Here is a 12,859-nt window from a genome sequence, read left to right as displayed (position 1 = left end):
CTATCATAGTCACCGCACACATCTCTTGACCGTGACTGGTTGGTGGTGGTGAACGGTGGGTAGCGCGGAGGTCATAGTCAAGCGAAGTCCAAATGTCGAGACGCGTCCGGGAAGTTCGCGTTGCGGGACGGTGAAGGCCCGTGCGTCGCAACGACTTTTGTCCTCAAGGGTCGCATCGCACATGAGAGAGAGGCTCTCACTTCACTCTGCATCATCTTGCGTTGCTCTACTCTTCAAAGTCGCAAAATAAATCGATGACACGTGCACAACCCTTGTTCCTGTATCCCTTCACATCGCTCGTCGATTCAGACTTCCAATATGGTGTCTGAATCGAATCATTGATGAATGAAGCGCTATTCCATCCTTCCAACAATGTCTAGACGATGACACAAACAAAGGCACTAGCCTGCGTTGCTTGTAGACAGCGAAAGCTCCGTTGCAATCGCCAGACCCCCTGCGCAAACTGCACAAGATCCGGATCAACATGCGTGCCGGGGAGCACGGCCCAACGACAACGGAAACCCAGATTCCCTGAACGACAGCTCCTCAATTGTATACGCTCGTATGAGTCGCTACTGCGTCAGCACAAGATACCGTTCCAACCACTGCACGACAAAACAGCCGTCCAGCCGTCTGATTCGGCTGAGAACACCCCAAGCGCGGAAGTGAAGCTCTCCAGTCCGTCGATTGGAAGCGAAGCCGCTGCAACGCCCGGAGTCAAGTATGCACTGCAGGACAGTAAATGATTGGTAAAGGCGACTAACATGTCCAGGAATTTTTGGGACACTATCAACCGTGGCGTACGTGTCTGAGTTTCAGGGGTGAACGAAGCTGACAGCTGAAGCAGTTCCGGGATGGCGACAGTGCCGGCAACTCGGAAGAAGACGCAGTACCCGAAAGTGCTGTCAAGAGGGAGTGGGATCAATTCTCACCGGATGGCGACCAGCTTCTCTTTGGTCCTCGCTCTCCTGTCGTGGATCTTACCACAGCACATCCTACACCAGTGGAGAGCTTCAAGCTTTGGCAGATTTACTTGGATAATGTGAATCCGTTGCTGAAGGTCACGCACACGCCCACGTTACAAGGCCGCTTTGTCGAAGCGATCGGTGATATCAAAAGCATCACTCCTTCCTTGGAAGCTCTCATGTTTAGCATCTACAGCATAGCCATCCTGAGCCTTACCGATCAAGCATGTGAAGACAACTTTGCTGCTGCGCGGCAAGAACTCCTACAGCGATTTCAGCTTTCGTGTCAACAGGCATTGTGGAAGTGCAACTTTCTCAGATCCGATCATCGGGATAGTCTCACAGCCTTGTACCTTTATCTTGTAAGTATGCTTTGAATTCAGTGTGTCACCTCAAAACTAACCCTTAGCAGGTCTCCATCCGGTCGAAAGTGGCGCCTCAAGCTCTCACTTGCATGCTTGGAGTCGCAATCCGGATCTCTCAGCGCTTTGGTATCGATAGTGAATCGTCGTTGGCCACGAAAACTCCCTTCGAGGCTGAAATGTGGCGGAGGTTGTGGTGGGCGCTGGCAATATACGATGCAAGGGTCCAAGAACTCGCCAGTGTCAAGGCTTCGACTCTCAATCCGATCTGGGACTGTGCAGTTCCTCTAAACACGAACGACTCCGATCTTCGACCCGAAATGAAAGAAGCATCGCCATCGCAGAACACGCCAAGCGAATCCATACACGTGGTTGTGCGTAGTGCGATTGCTCATGGTCTCCGACATACTGCTTTTCATCTCGACCTTACCCGACCAATACTGAAAAGTCTCGAGCACAAGGCTTCATACGGCTCCGAAATTGAAGAGCTGCAAGATCGGATTGAAAGCCAGTACCTCAGGCACTGTGACAAGTCCAACTCAGTTCACTTCATGACAATCTGGACGGCAAGAACATACCTCACCAAACTCCGTCTCCTAGAATGCCAGTCACTATATCTCACCTCCACAACTGGTCCTTCCAATCAACAGCTCGAAGAGATGGCCAACCTTGCACTCCGTGTTCTGGAGTGTGATACAACCGTCATGACCTCCCCTTTGACAACAGGATTCGTATGGCTGAATCACGCCAACTTCCCATTCCCAGCATACCTACACCTGCTCCAAGATCTCAAGAAGCGGCCAGGCACGAAGCACGCTCAACAAGCTTGGGAGACAATGAGCGCCAACTTCGACACCTGGTTCGGCGCACGATTCCGGCCGGATAGCCCTTTCTTCCGCATTTTCGCAAGGCTTGTGTTGAAGGCTTGGGAAGCTGGGGAAGCGGTTCGCAATGGGACAGGCGGCGGGAAATATGTGCTGCCAAAGTTCGTTGGTATCATTCGAGATGCGCAAGATGAGGATGTGCCAGCCGCATCAGATGCTACAGCCAACACGCAGACCGGCTACGGGAGCGGCATCGAGAATCTCCAAACCACCATGCCAGTGTCTGTGAATCTTGAGGGACCATACAAGCACGCGGATTGGATCGGCTACTACGAGTTGGCATGGCCAGACATGTATAACGACACATTAGGCACTAATGTTCCGGCGGCTGAGATGATGAGCTTCGACTGGGCTGGGATGAGAGGATGGTCTGGCTCTGGATACGGATGAGTCCGTACCCTCGCAGGGTGGCTTTGTCTATGGAGTGACATCCTCCACAGAACCTCTACTTCCTCACACTAAAGCTCGGTGCTGCACCAAACGCCGACCACACCTTGCACAAATCATGCATCGTGAATGAACAACTGCCCCTCTCAAAACCTCAACCCCTGCTCCCTTTCCCTCTCCACCTCGAATTTGAAGTCAAAGTACGGCGGGTCGAAGTGGTGTACTCGCACATATCCGTCTTCGCCTCCGCTGCAATAGCAATGGCCTGTGGGCGACACCGCGACGTAGTTCAGCGGGCCGAAATGACCCCTCACACGGCCAATCTCCTCCTCAAACACCTTGTGGTAAAAGCGCGCCTCGAATTTTCCTTGTCTGGCAGAGGTGGTCGTGACGTCCATAGCCGCCTGACCGCCGCCCAGAATAACGTACTGCGTAGGTTCGGGAGTGATGGCGGCGGAGTTGAGCGGCGTGTCTGCCACGTATGTCTTCAGAACTTCGAGAGAGGAGGTGTCGTGAAGTTTCGCCGTCTTGTCCTTGGACGAGGTGATGAAGTATGTCCTGTCTGCGCTCCACTGCAGGTCGGACACGAGTTGGTTCTCATCGTGACTGAACGCCGTGTGGATCAATTCGCCCGTCTTCGCATCCCACTGCGAGATACTCCCGTCCTCGTGTCCGGTCACAATGTACTTGCTGAGGCAGCTGATGCCCGCCACCGTCACTCGCGGCAGCTCATCGACCGTAATCCGCAGGCTAGGTTCTTCCGTTTGCGACGCCTCGGGATCCGGGTTGATGTCGTACACGTAGATGTTGCTGAGGTGTCCCGTGCGCTTCTCCGTCAACGCCAACAACTGCTTCCCGTCTTCGCTGAACTCCACTCTCTTCACCGCGGTGGGGTAGTCCCATGTCTTCAGCAGCTTTCCGGTCCGTACTTCCCATAATCGCATCGTGCTGTCTGCGGCGCCCGTGGCGAGTAATGTGGTGGAGGGATCGACATCGACGGTCCATAACGCTCCTTGATGGCCCTTGTAGGCGCCGAAGCGCTCACCGTTTGCCGAGTACCATGCGCAGACGAGATGGTCTTTGCTGACGGAGAAAATGAGGTCGCCTTCTTTGGAGAATCTGGCAAAGGTTAGCAGGGCTGGGTGGAGGGGAGGTTGGGGGTCATAGCGGCTTACTTCACTTGGGTCAGCGCTCGCTCGTGCCCTTGGAGCAGGATTGGTCTCATTTTGGCGAGTTGGGAGGTGATTGTGAGGGCGAGTAGGAAGTTACTCGTCTCAGCGGAAGATCTCGAAGGTGGGTGGCGCGAAATCTTGGCGCCCCACGCGGAAAAATGCGCCACCTGCGCCACAGCAGGGTCAACTTTATTTGGCGAGCTCTCGATGTTGTGAGTTCCATTCATTCTCTCTTCAACATCGAGAATGTGACCTCCACGATACCATCGCTATTCCTCGCCGCCAAAATGCCCATCTCCATCCTCCCTCCTGCGCCGCCCGCTCCTCCCCCAACATCCCTTCCTCCCACCGACTCCGATTCTGAGATGGACATTGACGATCTCCCATCTGGCCACACCAACGCCTCGAGCACTGTGATCACGCCGGGAGAAACGGTCACCGACGACCCTCAGTGGATGCGCGGTCACGGAACTTTTGCGCCCACCGACAGCACGCTCATCTGCTCCACGCTAGCCGGTACTTTACAAAAGACCAACAAACTCCTCTCCATCGTTCCTCTGCGCGCAAGATATACACCGGAGATTGGCGATCTGGTGATTGGAAGGATAGTGGAAGTGCAAAGCCGGAAATGGAAGGTCGATGTGGCTGCGCCGCTGCTCGCACATCTCCCCCTCAGCTCCATCAACTTACCCGGCGGCATTCAGCGCAAGCGAACGAGCGTGGACGAGCTGAACATCCGCTCGTATTTCAGCGAGGGCGAGTTGATTGTTGCAGAAGTCCAGTCTCTGTTCCAGAGCGGGGCTGCGTCGTTGCACACCAGGAGTTTGAAATATGGCAAGCTTCGCAATGGATACTTCCTTGCTGTCAGTGGTGTCGGCGGCGGCTCTGGAGTGGTTCGCGCGAGGAGACAGATCTTTTCCATTCAGACCGCAAGAGGAGGGGAAGTCGATGTCATCCTGGGCGTGAATGGGTATATCTGGCTCGCGAAGCATGTGGACGAGAAGCGAGAGGAGGTGGGGTTGAATCGGTTGGAAGAGACGGCGAGTTCGGCAATGTACTCCAGCCAGAACGACGAGATTGGGGTGGAAACGAGACAGGAGATTGCGAGGATTGCAGGGTGTGTTCGCGCTCTGATCGAAGGGGCTGTCAAAGTGGAAGAGGAGACGGTCAGGAGAGCTTACGATGCGGCTGTGGAGTTGGACGACTTTGAGGGAGGTCTTGAGATCCCGGCGCAGCAGCGAGGGAGGAATATCGTGCAGGTCGTGCTCAATAGCGGGTGACGGAAGGCAACCTTTACCTGGGCCTCAATGGAGCCAGACGAATGATGGCCACACTCTGTGGAAAGGCACGAGGACGTGGGTTGTGAGCAGGAAAGCACGTTGATCGTAAGTCATCATCGCGTCCAGACTAGATGCCAAATCTGATAAGAATACAGGTGCACCACCCAGTCGGCCAAAGCCTTATTGCCACCACTACCCGTCTGCGACGTGTCTTTGCACGGATTCAGACAACGAGACAAATTAAACCCCCGACGGCGCGGCCAACTCCTCCTTGGTCCTCTCGCCGCGTTTCACGTCGTGGTGTCCAGGCGCGCCCAATTCCTCCTTGGTCCGGCTCTCCTCGCCCCCAGTACTCGGTGCGGCCAATTCCTCCTTACTCCTGTCCCCGCGTCCCACGTCGTGGTGTCCGGGAGGGTTCAGGTCTTCCTTGGTGCTGTCAACGGTATGTCGACTGGCGGGCTGCAGTTCCTCCTTAGTGTCGTCCTCTTTGCGTCCGCTGCTGGGCGCGGCCAGTTCGTTGGTCGGCTCATCTGGATCGAGATTGTGCCTGTGCGAGCTGCGAGGATGTGAGTGGGGGGGTTGACAGAGGGTGGGAGGAAGATTGGGTGGGCAAGGCTTACAACGCGTCTTTGACCTTGTCCTTGACTTTCTCCATGTTCGGCGGTGGTAGGCTGATGTGTTTTTTAAGTGTCGTGTTTTTGACGTAACTGCACGGGTCCAAATCGTCTTGTGTCTGCAGATGGAGAAGAAGCGGGGTGCTGGCCGATTAAATACCCCAAGCAGACCTGACGTGAGCTCGCATCCTCCCCTTCCCCACCTCTCCAATGGAGCTCGCAGTCAGGCGCCTGTGACGACGTGTGACGCACGAAAGCTGGGGTCGGTAGCGTTGTATCTCGCCATTCCGGCCTCGCACCCTTCGATCTACGACCGGCTTGCGTGTGCGCCACGCTGATCTCGCATCCTCCCCAGTGTTTGGATGCGGGGAAGACGTCGCGTGAGGATGTTTGCTTTCTCGATCCCCCGATTTAGCTTATCTTTTGCATGGGAGGGCAACACTTTGGGCCAATTGAACCGCTGAGGGCCGTAAGTCGGATCTACTGTCCGCTCGACCCTGTCGATTGACCTTATGAATAGAGCGGGGGTTTCTTGCTTTGTTAAGCGGCGCGGGTGAGTGGACAAGGCTGATGCCCATGGATAGGAGTATGCGTGGTTGGTTCACATTGTCGCAGAATACTACCCAAGCAACCTATGTATACCTTGGCAGATGCGGCATTCTGCAGTGCAAGATGCTTCTAGGCAGGAAGAACAGGTCCCGCGAGATCCTGAATGATCCTGAATACCGTAGCAGCGCAGTGCATGGACTAGAAGATCTCTGCACGCCTCTCAAACGCCTCTTCCACAGCTCTACGGCGCCACACCACCTCCTTGTACCGTCCTCTTCAGCTGGGAAGTTGAGTAAATGCCTACGGTCAAGAATAGGTCGAAGGTGCTAATGATGGCGGTCGAGAGTTCCCATTTACGTCAGGGCCTGCCATGCGGCACAGCCACGACGCCCACGCCGCCAGCACAGCCATCACATGCGAAACCTTAAGTCGGATATTCCATCGCCACGCCATCTCCTCCTCCCTCACGCCTTCACCTTTCCCTTTTCCCTCCGTACTGCTTGCATCAACCCATTTGTCGTCAATCATCATGGCGCCCCTCGAGGAGATGCAGCAGGCCCAAGTCAACCGCTCCATCCGCACCATCAAGGCCGAGCTCGAATACCTCTGCGATGCCACCGTCATCACCCCCCAAACCCTCTCCGACCTCCTCTCTCGCATCCCGCCCCAGACCGCCCTCCACGCCCCCATATCCGTCGGCGCTCTGCCCAACGCTATCCCGCAAAACACCGCCACCGGCCTCCAGGCGCCCATGAACAACCTCAACCTTTCTCGCACGCAGACGAGCGCCAGCAGCATCAACGAGAAGCAAGACTCCTCCTACCAACCGCCCGCTTCACCACAACCTCCTCCACCAACCTACGCTTCCCAACCACCGCAGGCTTCATGGGCTCCGCTGTGTCAAGCCACCGCTCTCTACGCCTACACCTCTTCCGATGCCGGCGATCTCGAACTACAACCCGGTGATGCAGTGAGTGTGACGGAGTACATGAATGCCGAGTGGTGGAAGGGCCGGTCGAGCCGCACGGGCGCAGAAGGCATCTTCCCCCGAAGCTATGTCAAGGTGTCGGAGGAGAAGGCGCAAGACAGCAACACATCCACCTACGCCAACAACTACGGCAATGCGCCGCTTGAAGGTCAGCTCTCTCTCACGATTACCCTGTCTCATCATACTGATTACAGTCATCACAGTCTCGCAAATGGGCGATGGCACGGGCAGGGTGCCCAGCAAGACCCAGGAGCAAGGCAAGAAGTTTGGCAAGAAGCTAGGCAATGCTGCCATTTTCGGCGCTGGTGCCACCATTGGGAGTAATATCGTTAACTCTATTTTCTGATACGATTCGACGAGAGTGCTTTTCTGGAGGTGTATCGAGCCTGGAGTTGCGGATTTGGAAAGTAAGTGTGCTTTTAGATTTCAATCGGTATAGATTGTAGTGGCAGTGCAATCGCCATGCGGCCCACGGCACTCCTCTCGCGGCACTGATTTCGTTTCAAGTCATTGCCATCATGATCATCGTCCCTCCGCCTCATAGTGTACTCAGGGAATCGACCGAGTCGACGCTGTCCGAACTGCCACTCGCCTGCTCCACATCCTTCTTGCCCACCACCACTCTCAAACACCACCCACACCAACTGCGATTCGCCCCGTCTTGCTCCCTCCTTAGCACCTTGCCCGCCACCCTCTCATCCTCATACTCCTTCACAATCGCCCCAACCCGCACCTTTTTCTTGATCTTCTTCTTCACCTTGCCGCCCAGACCCACAATCTCATGCGTATTGTAACTGTTCCCAGCCCAATGATGCCTGCAGCCGCCATCGGCCGCCGATTCTATCAAGCCTTCGTGCGCCGCCAGCTCGTCCGCATCGCACTCGATTTCGTTCACGATGATGCGCGCATCGAGACAGTTGCTGCCGCGCCCGCACTCGACACCTTCGTTGCCTTCGCCTAGGCCGGCACCTACACCGCCGCAAGCCGAGTAGCGCGCTCGCCAGGCCCAGCCGCGCAGGTAGGTTGTATTTGCTGAGCGTAGGAGTTGGCCACATGGCTCGCAGATCCAGACGCCTTGGTGTTCGCACGCGCACGGTTCACGGCTGTATCTGGTGGGAAGACTTTCGTGTTCGTCGCTGATGGACAAGGTTAGCTTGATCTGTGCGGATGCGGGGAGAGGGTGGTGCTTACTCGGCGACAACGGCATTTGTGACGGTCAGGCGTTGGATGGGGCATTTCATGCAGGTTCGGCAAAGCCGGCGATGTCTTCCTTTGATGTCGCGTGCCGATGGCGGCTTCATAACACAGTTCTACGCGAGATCATTAGAATGACGAGCAGCAGACGAAATGAGTATAATGGCGCACGCACCCTGCAGACCGCATCGCCGCACCGCCGGCACTCCCCTACTTGGTCCCTCGCACAAGTGCCCACTCTGCCACTTGTTATCCGTTGGGAACCACACGCGCGCCACTGTTGGACACTAGCAGTTAGTGCCTTGCCCAGACGAGCACCGAGCTCTACGGGCTCGTTGCGACAGCGGAGAGTCCGCTGCATGAGCAGTGTCCGATGCTGGAGAAGGTTCTCCCGGAACTGCCTGCAGGTCCGGGAGAGCTCGTGTAGGGTGTTGAGGTCGACATATCGCACGAGCTGGGAGATGATGCTGGATGACGGGTTAGCGAGATATGCAAATTGTTCTGAGTAGGTATGGACGTGTAGAATGGAGTTGTGAATCGATGAGGGATTTATGCATCGCCGGGCATTCCATTGCAACAATGCCACAGAAGCACAGGAAATACTTACGGATAGCAGGACAGTAGTATTGAGAGCTTCGTCACTTCCCCGTCTGCTCCAGCCTGGCAATCGTGCCACGGCGCATCCCCGACGAGTGGCAGAGGGAGTGGGCGGTGATGATTGAGGATTGCATCATCTACCAAGCCGTCCGTCTCGTCGAAATCCACAAATCTCACCATGCTGGGCGGGGGAGAACGGCGTCATTCAAGGTGGCATCTTGGGTCGAAGCCGGATTGACTTGGGAATGGTCAGCATTGAGTGAAAGGAAGTAGAGGGAGGAAAGGTAGCATCTTGGCCGTAGGGTTTCGTCGAATCGTGAAACGGACGCGTCCAACATGTGACACCCCCAAGCCAGCCCCGTTTATTGCCTCATTAGGCCGTGGGAAGCCGCTTTCCCCAGTGGTGTAATCGTCTTTGCCTTGCGCCTTGGTCGTGTGACAATTCGCCATGATCACTTGCCCGAGGCACAGAGCCTTATGTTGGTCCTCCGCTGACGGATATCGTGCAATCAAGGTACAGTACCTAGCGCATCTCTTGACTGACTCTATCAATCTACTGAAGATGCGAAACGCTCCAGCTGCGCTTCCTCGACAATGCCATCGCCCCGCCGAGGAGCATCTCTCTTGAACCATATTAATTGTGCAATTCACTCGGGAGCGACTACTCAACCCGTGCGTTCAAGATCGGGGGGAGATGGAACCAACAATTCCGACGCCGTTTAGATGCATGGCGGGGTTTGAAGCAGCAGGTGCCAGGCCTTGACGAGCCCTCCATGCGCTGGCCCGATCAGTACACCAGTACCTCCCATTGTCAACCGCATCTTCTCCACTAAAGCACCTAGAATCGTGCCCTATTCCCCAATGCATCTACTATCGAGAGAGAGGTCCACTAATCGGGGACGTGGAAGGTGCTGCGGGAGGCTGGAGCAAGGTGCCTTAGTAAGATCGCGCGCCAATTGACGCCAGCACAGTAAGGGAGTTCGGAGCCGAATGACCCCCGCAAACCAACATGGATTTATTATTAGAACCCGCACGCGCTCCTCCTCGCGGCTCAGAAGATCTTTGCTGGCACACAACAACGCTCGAGCGAGTGCATTGTGGCCATGGCGGTGCGGGACAATGCGAGCCCTGACAAACCGTCCTCGCTACACGAAGCTGAGACTCGCATCACGAAGCGTTACCCTTTATATACCATGATCGACAGTGGGACACACCAAGGCACCGGGCATGCATTGAAGTTTCTCGGAGCGCCCGACCACCTCGAATCGACTCATCATTCCCGCTCCATCTCGACCTAAGCACCCGAAGCACCCGAATGCCGTCCATTGCTTTTGCATTCCGGTGAGTCTGTCCGACCTATGGCGATGTCGCAAAACTAAGAATTTCGCGCGAATTGCATCGCTCGGGGATAAGACGGCGCCTCTGCGGGCTTGGACGACAGGGCTGACCGCACGGGCTTTGTGGTTGGTGTCCACGTCCTCTGCCGGGCGCCATCACAGAGGCAAAGGGGAGCAGCGACAGAGCGAGTGCTGCAGAGCAGCATCGCAACACTGGTCCATAATTAGATGCCATCGCGAAGCTGTTTGCGGCATCAAAGACGAGGTTGCATCCTCCGTCTGGCCCGTTGGAGCGTTGCCCAGCATCCGGGGTCAATACTCCCTCCTCCTCTCCAGCAAACCTAACCGTCTGAGCTTTAATTTCCCGATCGACAAGTCGATCCGTTTGGCTGCCGCGCGAATGATGCAACATCAACCCGGCAGCGGATGCCTCGTTCCTGGCATGACATGCGCGCGCTGGCCCTCTTGCATTTGACTCAGCCTTGGGCCGGCGCCTCGATGGTAATTTATCCTCTCTTACGCTCCACCCTATCCACTCTCACTCCTAGTCTCCCACCTCTGCCTTTGCGCCATAGGGCTCATCTCCAAGCCACAAAGACCTGTTTCAGGTCGCAGCCACTCAAGACGAACGTTTCTTTACATACCAACGTACCTATCTTTCATTACTGCGTGTACAGACCAACAGCATAGCATCTCCGCGCCGCTGATTGGTGAAGGGTCGGCCGGCCGATCATCCGTTGGTCGCGCTCCTCGTTCGGCGTCCCATCTTTCGACTCATTGGACAGACGGCCGCTGCCTTGCAGGCTGTTCTAAATGCGACCCAATTGTTTCAGGCTTGTCTGATTGCGCAAACCCTCCCATCATGCAGAAGTCAAGAGCACACGTCGCGGAGGCCCCAGTCACAGCGACCACGGGCCCATCGACACAATGCAACAAAAGGCGCCCATCGTCCCGCCAGTCAACAACAGCCGCAATAGTCTCTGAGACCGCACGACAGCGAGCTGACCAGGCGCCCTGCACTTCCCCCCAATTGCAACCCGGCCAACAGCCTCCTCACGAAATGCCAGCCCCGGATGCTGCTGAAGACGTCCGTCTCACTCGGACCGGCCGAATCAGCAAAGCTAGCAAAGGCCGACGCGTCCATACGTGTGAATGTGGAAAGGTGAGTGGGCATGCCTCTTCGGATCGCGACGAGCATACTCCATCCCCTCGTACAGATCTTTCGTCTGATGGATCTGACTGTTCTTCAGACGTACACTCGCAATGAGCATTTAAGGTGAGACATCCGTCTTCTCGCAACCGACAAGCCATCCATGCTGATGCCGCTTCCAACAGCCGACATCAACAGAGTCACAAGCCAGACGCATTCCCGTGTGGCATCGCAGATTGTAAGCGGTCGTTCAACCGAGAGGACCTTCTTGACAGGCACAAAGTGCGACAGCAGTAAGTTCCTCATGGAAACTCCTCTTCCCAACGCGACACTGACTGTTTGGTCAGTGGGGTTCCGTCTTCCATCAGTGATGCGCATTCGTCGCCGAGCATACAACAGCCTCTCCCTACGAGTGAAGGTGGATGTCAGTCCACGATGGCGGCACCTGCTGTGCAGCCATCCTTTGACGAACCCTCGTCGGAACACATGCTGGTCCCAGCAGCATCTCAACCATCACATGCTTTTGAACAGTCGCAATTTGATTCGAGGTACGATAAACTGCGATGAGAAGCTCTTTCTCCCCCTCCAGCTCCTGGACGGTTGAACGCTCCTTGGGTGGCAGAGCGCATCGTGTCCGCACAAGCTGACCGCATTTTTACAGAACCCAGGGCCAACCTCTGCACGCGTTTCAACATGGTCCAAGAGCCCCGCTATCAGCCGTACGATACACCAGCAGTGCCGACCTCGATGCCAGCGGCTACACGTCCGACTCCTCCTCCATCGCATACTCCTCCGCTGGCTACCACTCACCCACAATACACGGCGGTTTCCACCCATACTATTCAGCACGAGATCACAACGAGAGCGAGTCCTCCGACGCATCGTACCGAGGACATCCACCACGCGCTCACCAATCGCCCGTCGTACCTCTTCCTTCAACGTCCCATCCCCTCTACGGCTGGAACACAAGCATGCCAACCTGCAGTGTGCATTTCCCCACTGCGCCCTCCCTAGCCGAAGAGCAGTACAATGCCTCGTTCCCCACAGCCCAGAGCTACATCCCAGTCGATCAAATGGTGCGGGGATACCGCGGCATGACCGAGGATTCCGGACTCGGCGTGCAAATCTACTCCCCGGAGATGATCGCAGGCGACTCTTCACCTGGCGCGACGACGGCAGATGGATACATTGAAGGACACTGGACGGATGTCCAGCCCTGCTACCCAGTCTTTTATCGCCCATCTGTCGATGTCGCAAACACCTCGCCGCTCGTCAACAGAGCCATGACGACGCGAGACACGGATACACAGGAATCTGAGAGCGGCAAGAAGTAAGCATAGAGCCCTCTTGAGTGCCGCGTTAATGCTACTCGAGGAGGGA

General features: G+C 56.0%; 8 protein-coding genes across 8 annotated transcripts; 4 read left to right on the top strand and 4 right to left on the bottom strand.

Annotated features, from left to right (window-relative positions):
- The first annotated feature begins 204 nt into the window (after window positions 1-204).
- On the top strand, window positions 205-2,673 carry BDY17DRAFT_165541 (uncharacterized protein). Its single transcript, XM_033729759.1, has 4 exons — window positions 205-721; window positions 773-800; window positions 848-1,327; window positions 1,378-2,673. The coding sequence occupies exons 1-4, from the start codon at window positions 384-386 to the stop codon at window positions 2,599-2,601; spliced, it is 2,070 nt and encodes a 689-aa protein (XP_033589314.1). The 5' UTR covers window positions 205-383; the 3' UTR covers window positions 2,602-2,673.
- Window positions 2,674-2,744: 71 nt separating this feature from the next.
- BDY17DRAFT_252223 (WD40-repeat-containing domain protein) lies at window positions 2,745-3,823 on the bottom strand (the record flags this gene model as incomplete). Its single annotated transcript, XM_033731237.1, has 2 exons — window positions 2,745-3,717; window positions 3,774-3,823. The coding sequence occupies 2 exons, from the start codon at window positions 3,821-3,823 to the stop codon at window positions 2,745-2,747; spliced, it is 1,023 nt and encodes a 340-aa protein (XP_033589313.1).
- A 312-nt stretch (window positions 3,824-4,135) lies between these two features.
- On the top strand, window positions 4,136-5,050 carry BDY17DRAFT_252006 (uncharacterized protein; the record flags this gene model as incomplete). The annotated part of the gene is made up of 1 exon (XM_033731215.1): window positions 4,136-5,050. One exon carries the CDS (start codon window positions 4,136-4,138, stop codon window positions 5,048-5,050), a length of 915 nt encoding a protein of 304 aa, XP_033589312.1.
- Window positions 5,051-5,134: 84 nt separating this feature from the next.
- On the bottom strand, window positions 5,135-5,785 carry BDY17DRAFT_299091 (uncharacterized protein). Its single transcript, XM_033733846.1, has 2 exons — window positions 5,671-5,785; window positions 5,135-5,606 (listed from the first exon to the last, which is right to left on the bottom strand). The coding sequence occupies exons 1-2, from the start codon at window positions 5,703-5,705 to the stop codon at window positions 5,291-5,293; spliced, it is 351 nt and encodes a 116-aa protein (XP_033589311.1). The 5' UTR covers window positions 5,706-5,785; the 3' UTR covers window positions 5,135-5,290.
- Window positions 5,786-6,661: 876 nt separating this feature from the next.
- BDY17DRAFT_299086 (SH3 domain-containing protein) lies at window positions 6,662-7,677 on the top strand. The gene is made up of 2 exons (XM_033733845.1): window positions 6,662-7,349; window positions 7,405-7,677. The coding sequence occupies exons 1-2, from the start codon at window positions 6,743-6,745 to the stop codon at window positions 7,545-7,547; spliced, it is 750 nt and encodes a 249-aa protein (XP_033589310.1). The 5' UTR covers window positions 6,662-6,742; the 3' UTR covers window positions 7,548-7,677.
- Window positions 7,633-8,998, bottom strand: BDY17DRAFT_165384 (uncharacterized protein). The gene is made up of 3 exons (XM_033729757.1): window positions 8,571-8,998; window positions 8,393-8,511; window positions 7,633-8,337 (listed from the first exon to the last, which is right to left on the bottom strand). The coding sequence occupies exons 1-3, from the start codon at window positions 8,754-8,756 to the stop codon at window positions 7,740-7,742; spliced, it is 903 nt and encodes a 300-aa protein (XP_033589309.1). The 5' UTR covers window positions 8,757-8,998; the 3' UTR covers window positions 7,633-7,739.
- A 1,039-nt stretch (window positions 8,999-10,037) lies between these two features.
- On the bottom strand, window positions 10,038-11,014 carry BDY17DRAFT_165372 (uncharacterized protein). Its single transcript, XM_033729756.1, has 2 exons — window positions 10,383-11,014; window positions 10,038-10,333 (listed from the first exon to the last, which is right to left on the bottom strand). The coding sequence occupies exons 1-2, from the start codon at window positions 10,739-10,741 to the stop codon at window positions 10,177-10,179; spliced, it is 516 nt and encodes a 171-aa protein (XP_033589308.1). The 5' UTR covers window positions 10,742-11,014; the 3' UTR covers window positions 10,038-10,176.
- On the top strand, window positions 10,967-12,108 carry BDY17DRAFT_165535 (uncharacterized protein). The gene is made up of 4 exons (XM_033729758.1): window positions 10,967-11,491; window positions 11,580-11,605; window positions 11,665-11,772; window positions 11,827-12,108. Exons 1-4 carry the CDS (start codon window positions 11,192-11,194, stop codon window positions 12,044-12,046), a joined length of 654 nt encoding a protein of 217 aa, XP_033589307.1. The 5' UTR covers window positions 10,967-11,191; the 3' UTR covers window positions 12,047-12,108.
- The last annotated feature ends 751 nt before the right edge of the window (window positions 12,109-12,859 follow it).

This window comes from Neohortaea acidophila (genome assembly GCF_010093505.1).
Source record: "Neohortaea acidophila strain CBS 113389 unplaced genomic scaffold BDY17scaffold_6, whole genome shotgun sequence".
NCBI classification, from domain to species: domain Eukaryota; kingdom Fungi; phylum Ascomycota; class Dothideomycetes; order Mycosphaerellales; family Teratosphaeriaceae; genus Neohortaea; species Neohortaea acidophila.
Note: the sequence above shows the minus strand (reverse complement) of the source record. Positions and strands in the feature narration are given on the sequence as shown.

Coding starts and splice junctions, on each gene's coding strand:
- BDY17DRAFT_165541 (XM_033729759.1), top strand. CDS start 384: ATGACACAAACAAAGGCACTAGCCTGCGTTGCTTGTAGACAGCGAAAG. Junction 801..847: donor GGGACACTATCAACCGTGGC/GTACGTGTCTGA, acceptor CAGCTGAAGCAG/TTCCGGGATGGCGACAGTGC. Junction 1,328..1,377: donor CAGCCTTGTACCTTTATCTT/GTAAGTATGCTT, acceptor AACCCTTAGCAG/GTCTCCATCCGGTCGAAAGT.
- BDY17DRAFT_299091 (XM_033733846.1), bottom strand. CDS start 5,705: ATGGAGAAAGTCAAGGACAAGGTCAAAGACGCGTT. Junction 5,607..5,670: donor GACAAGGTCAAAGACGCGTT/GTAAGCCTTGCC, acceptor ACATCCTCGCAG/CTCGCACAGGCACAATCTCG.
- BDY17DRAFT_299086 (XM_033733845.1), top strand. CDS start 6,743: ATGGCGCCCCTCGAGGAGATGCAGCAGGCCCAAGTCAACCGCTCCATC. Junction 7,350..7,404: donor CGGCAATGCGCCGCTTGAAG/GTCAGCTCTCTC, acceptor CAGTCATCACAG/TCTCGCAAATGGGCGATGGC.
- BDY17DRAFT_165384 (XM_033729757.1), bottom strand. CDS start 8,756: ATGCAGCGGACTCTCCGCTGTCGCAACGAGCCCGTAGAGCTCGGTGCT. Junction 8,512..8,570: donor GCGGCGATGCGGTCTGCAGG/GTGCGTGCGCCA, acceptor GATCTCGCGTAG/AACTGTGTTATGAAGCCGCC. Junction 8,338..8,392: donor ACAAATGCCGTTGTCGCCGA/GTAAGCACCACC, acceptor CTTGTCCATCAG/CGACGAACACGAAAGTCTTC.
- BDY17DRAFT_165372 (XM_033729756.1), bottom strand. CDS start 10,741: ATGTTGCATCATTCGCGCGGCAGCCAAACGGATCGACTTGTCGATCGG. Junction 10,334..10,382: donor ATCCCCGAGCGATGCAATTC/GCGCGAAATTCT, acceptor GGACAGACTCAC/CGGAATGCAAAAGCAATGGA.
- BDY17DRAFT_165535 (XM_033729758.1), top strand. CDS start 11,192: ATGCAGAAGTCAAGAGCACACGTCGCGGAGGCCCCAGTCACAGCGACC. Junction 11,492..11,579: donor ATACGTGTGAATGTGGAAAG/GTGAGTGGGCAT, acceptor ACTGTTCTTCAG/ACGTACACTCGCAATGAGCA. Junction 11,773..11,826: donor AGGCACAAAGTGCGACAGCA/GTAAGTTCCTCA, acceptor CTGTTTGGTCAG/TGGGGTTCCGTCTTCCATCA.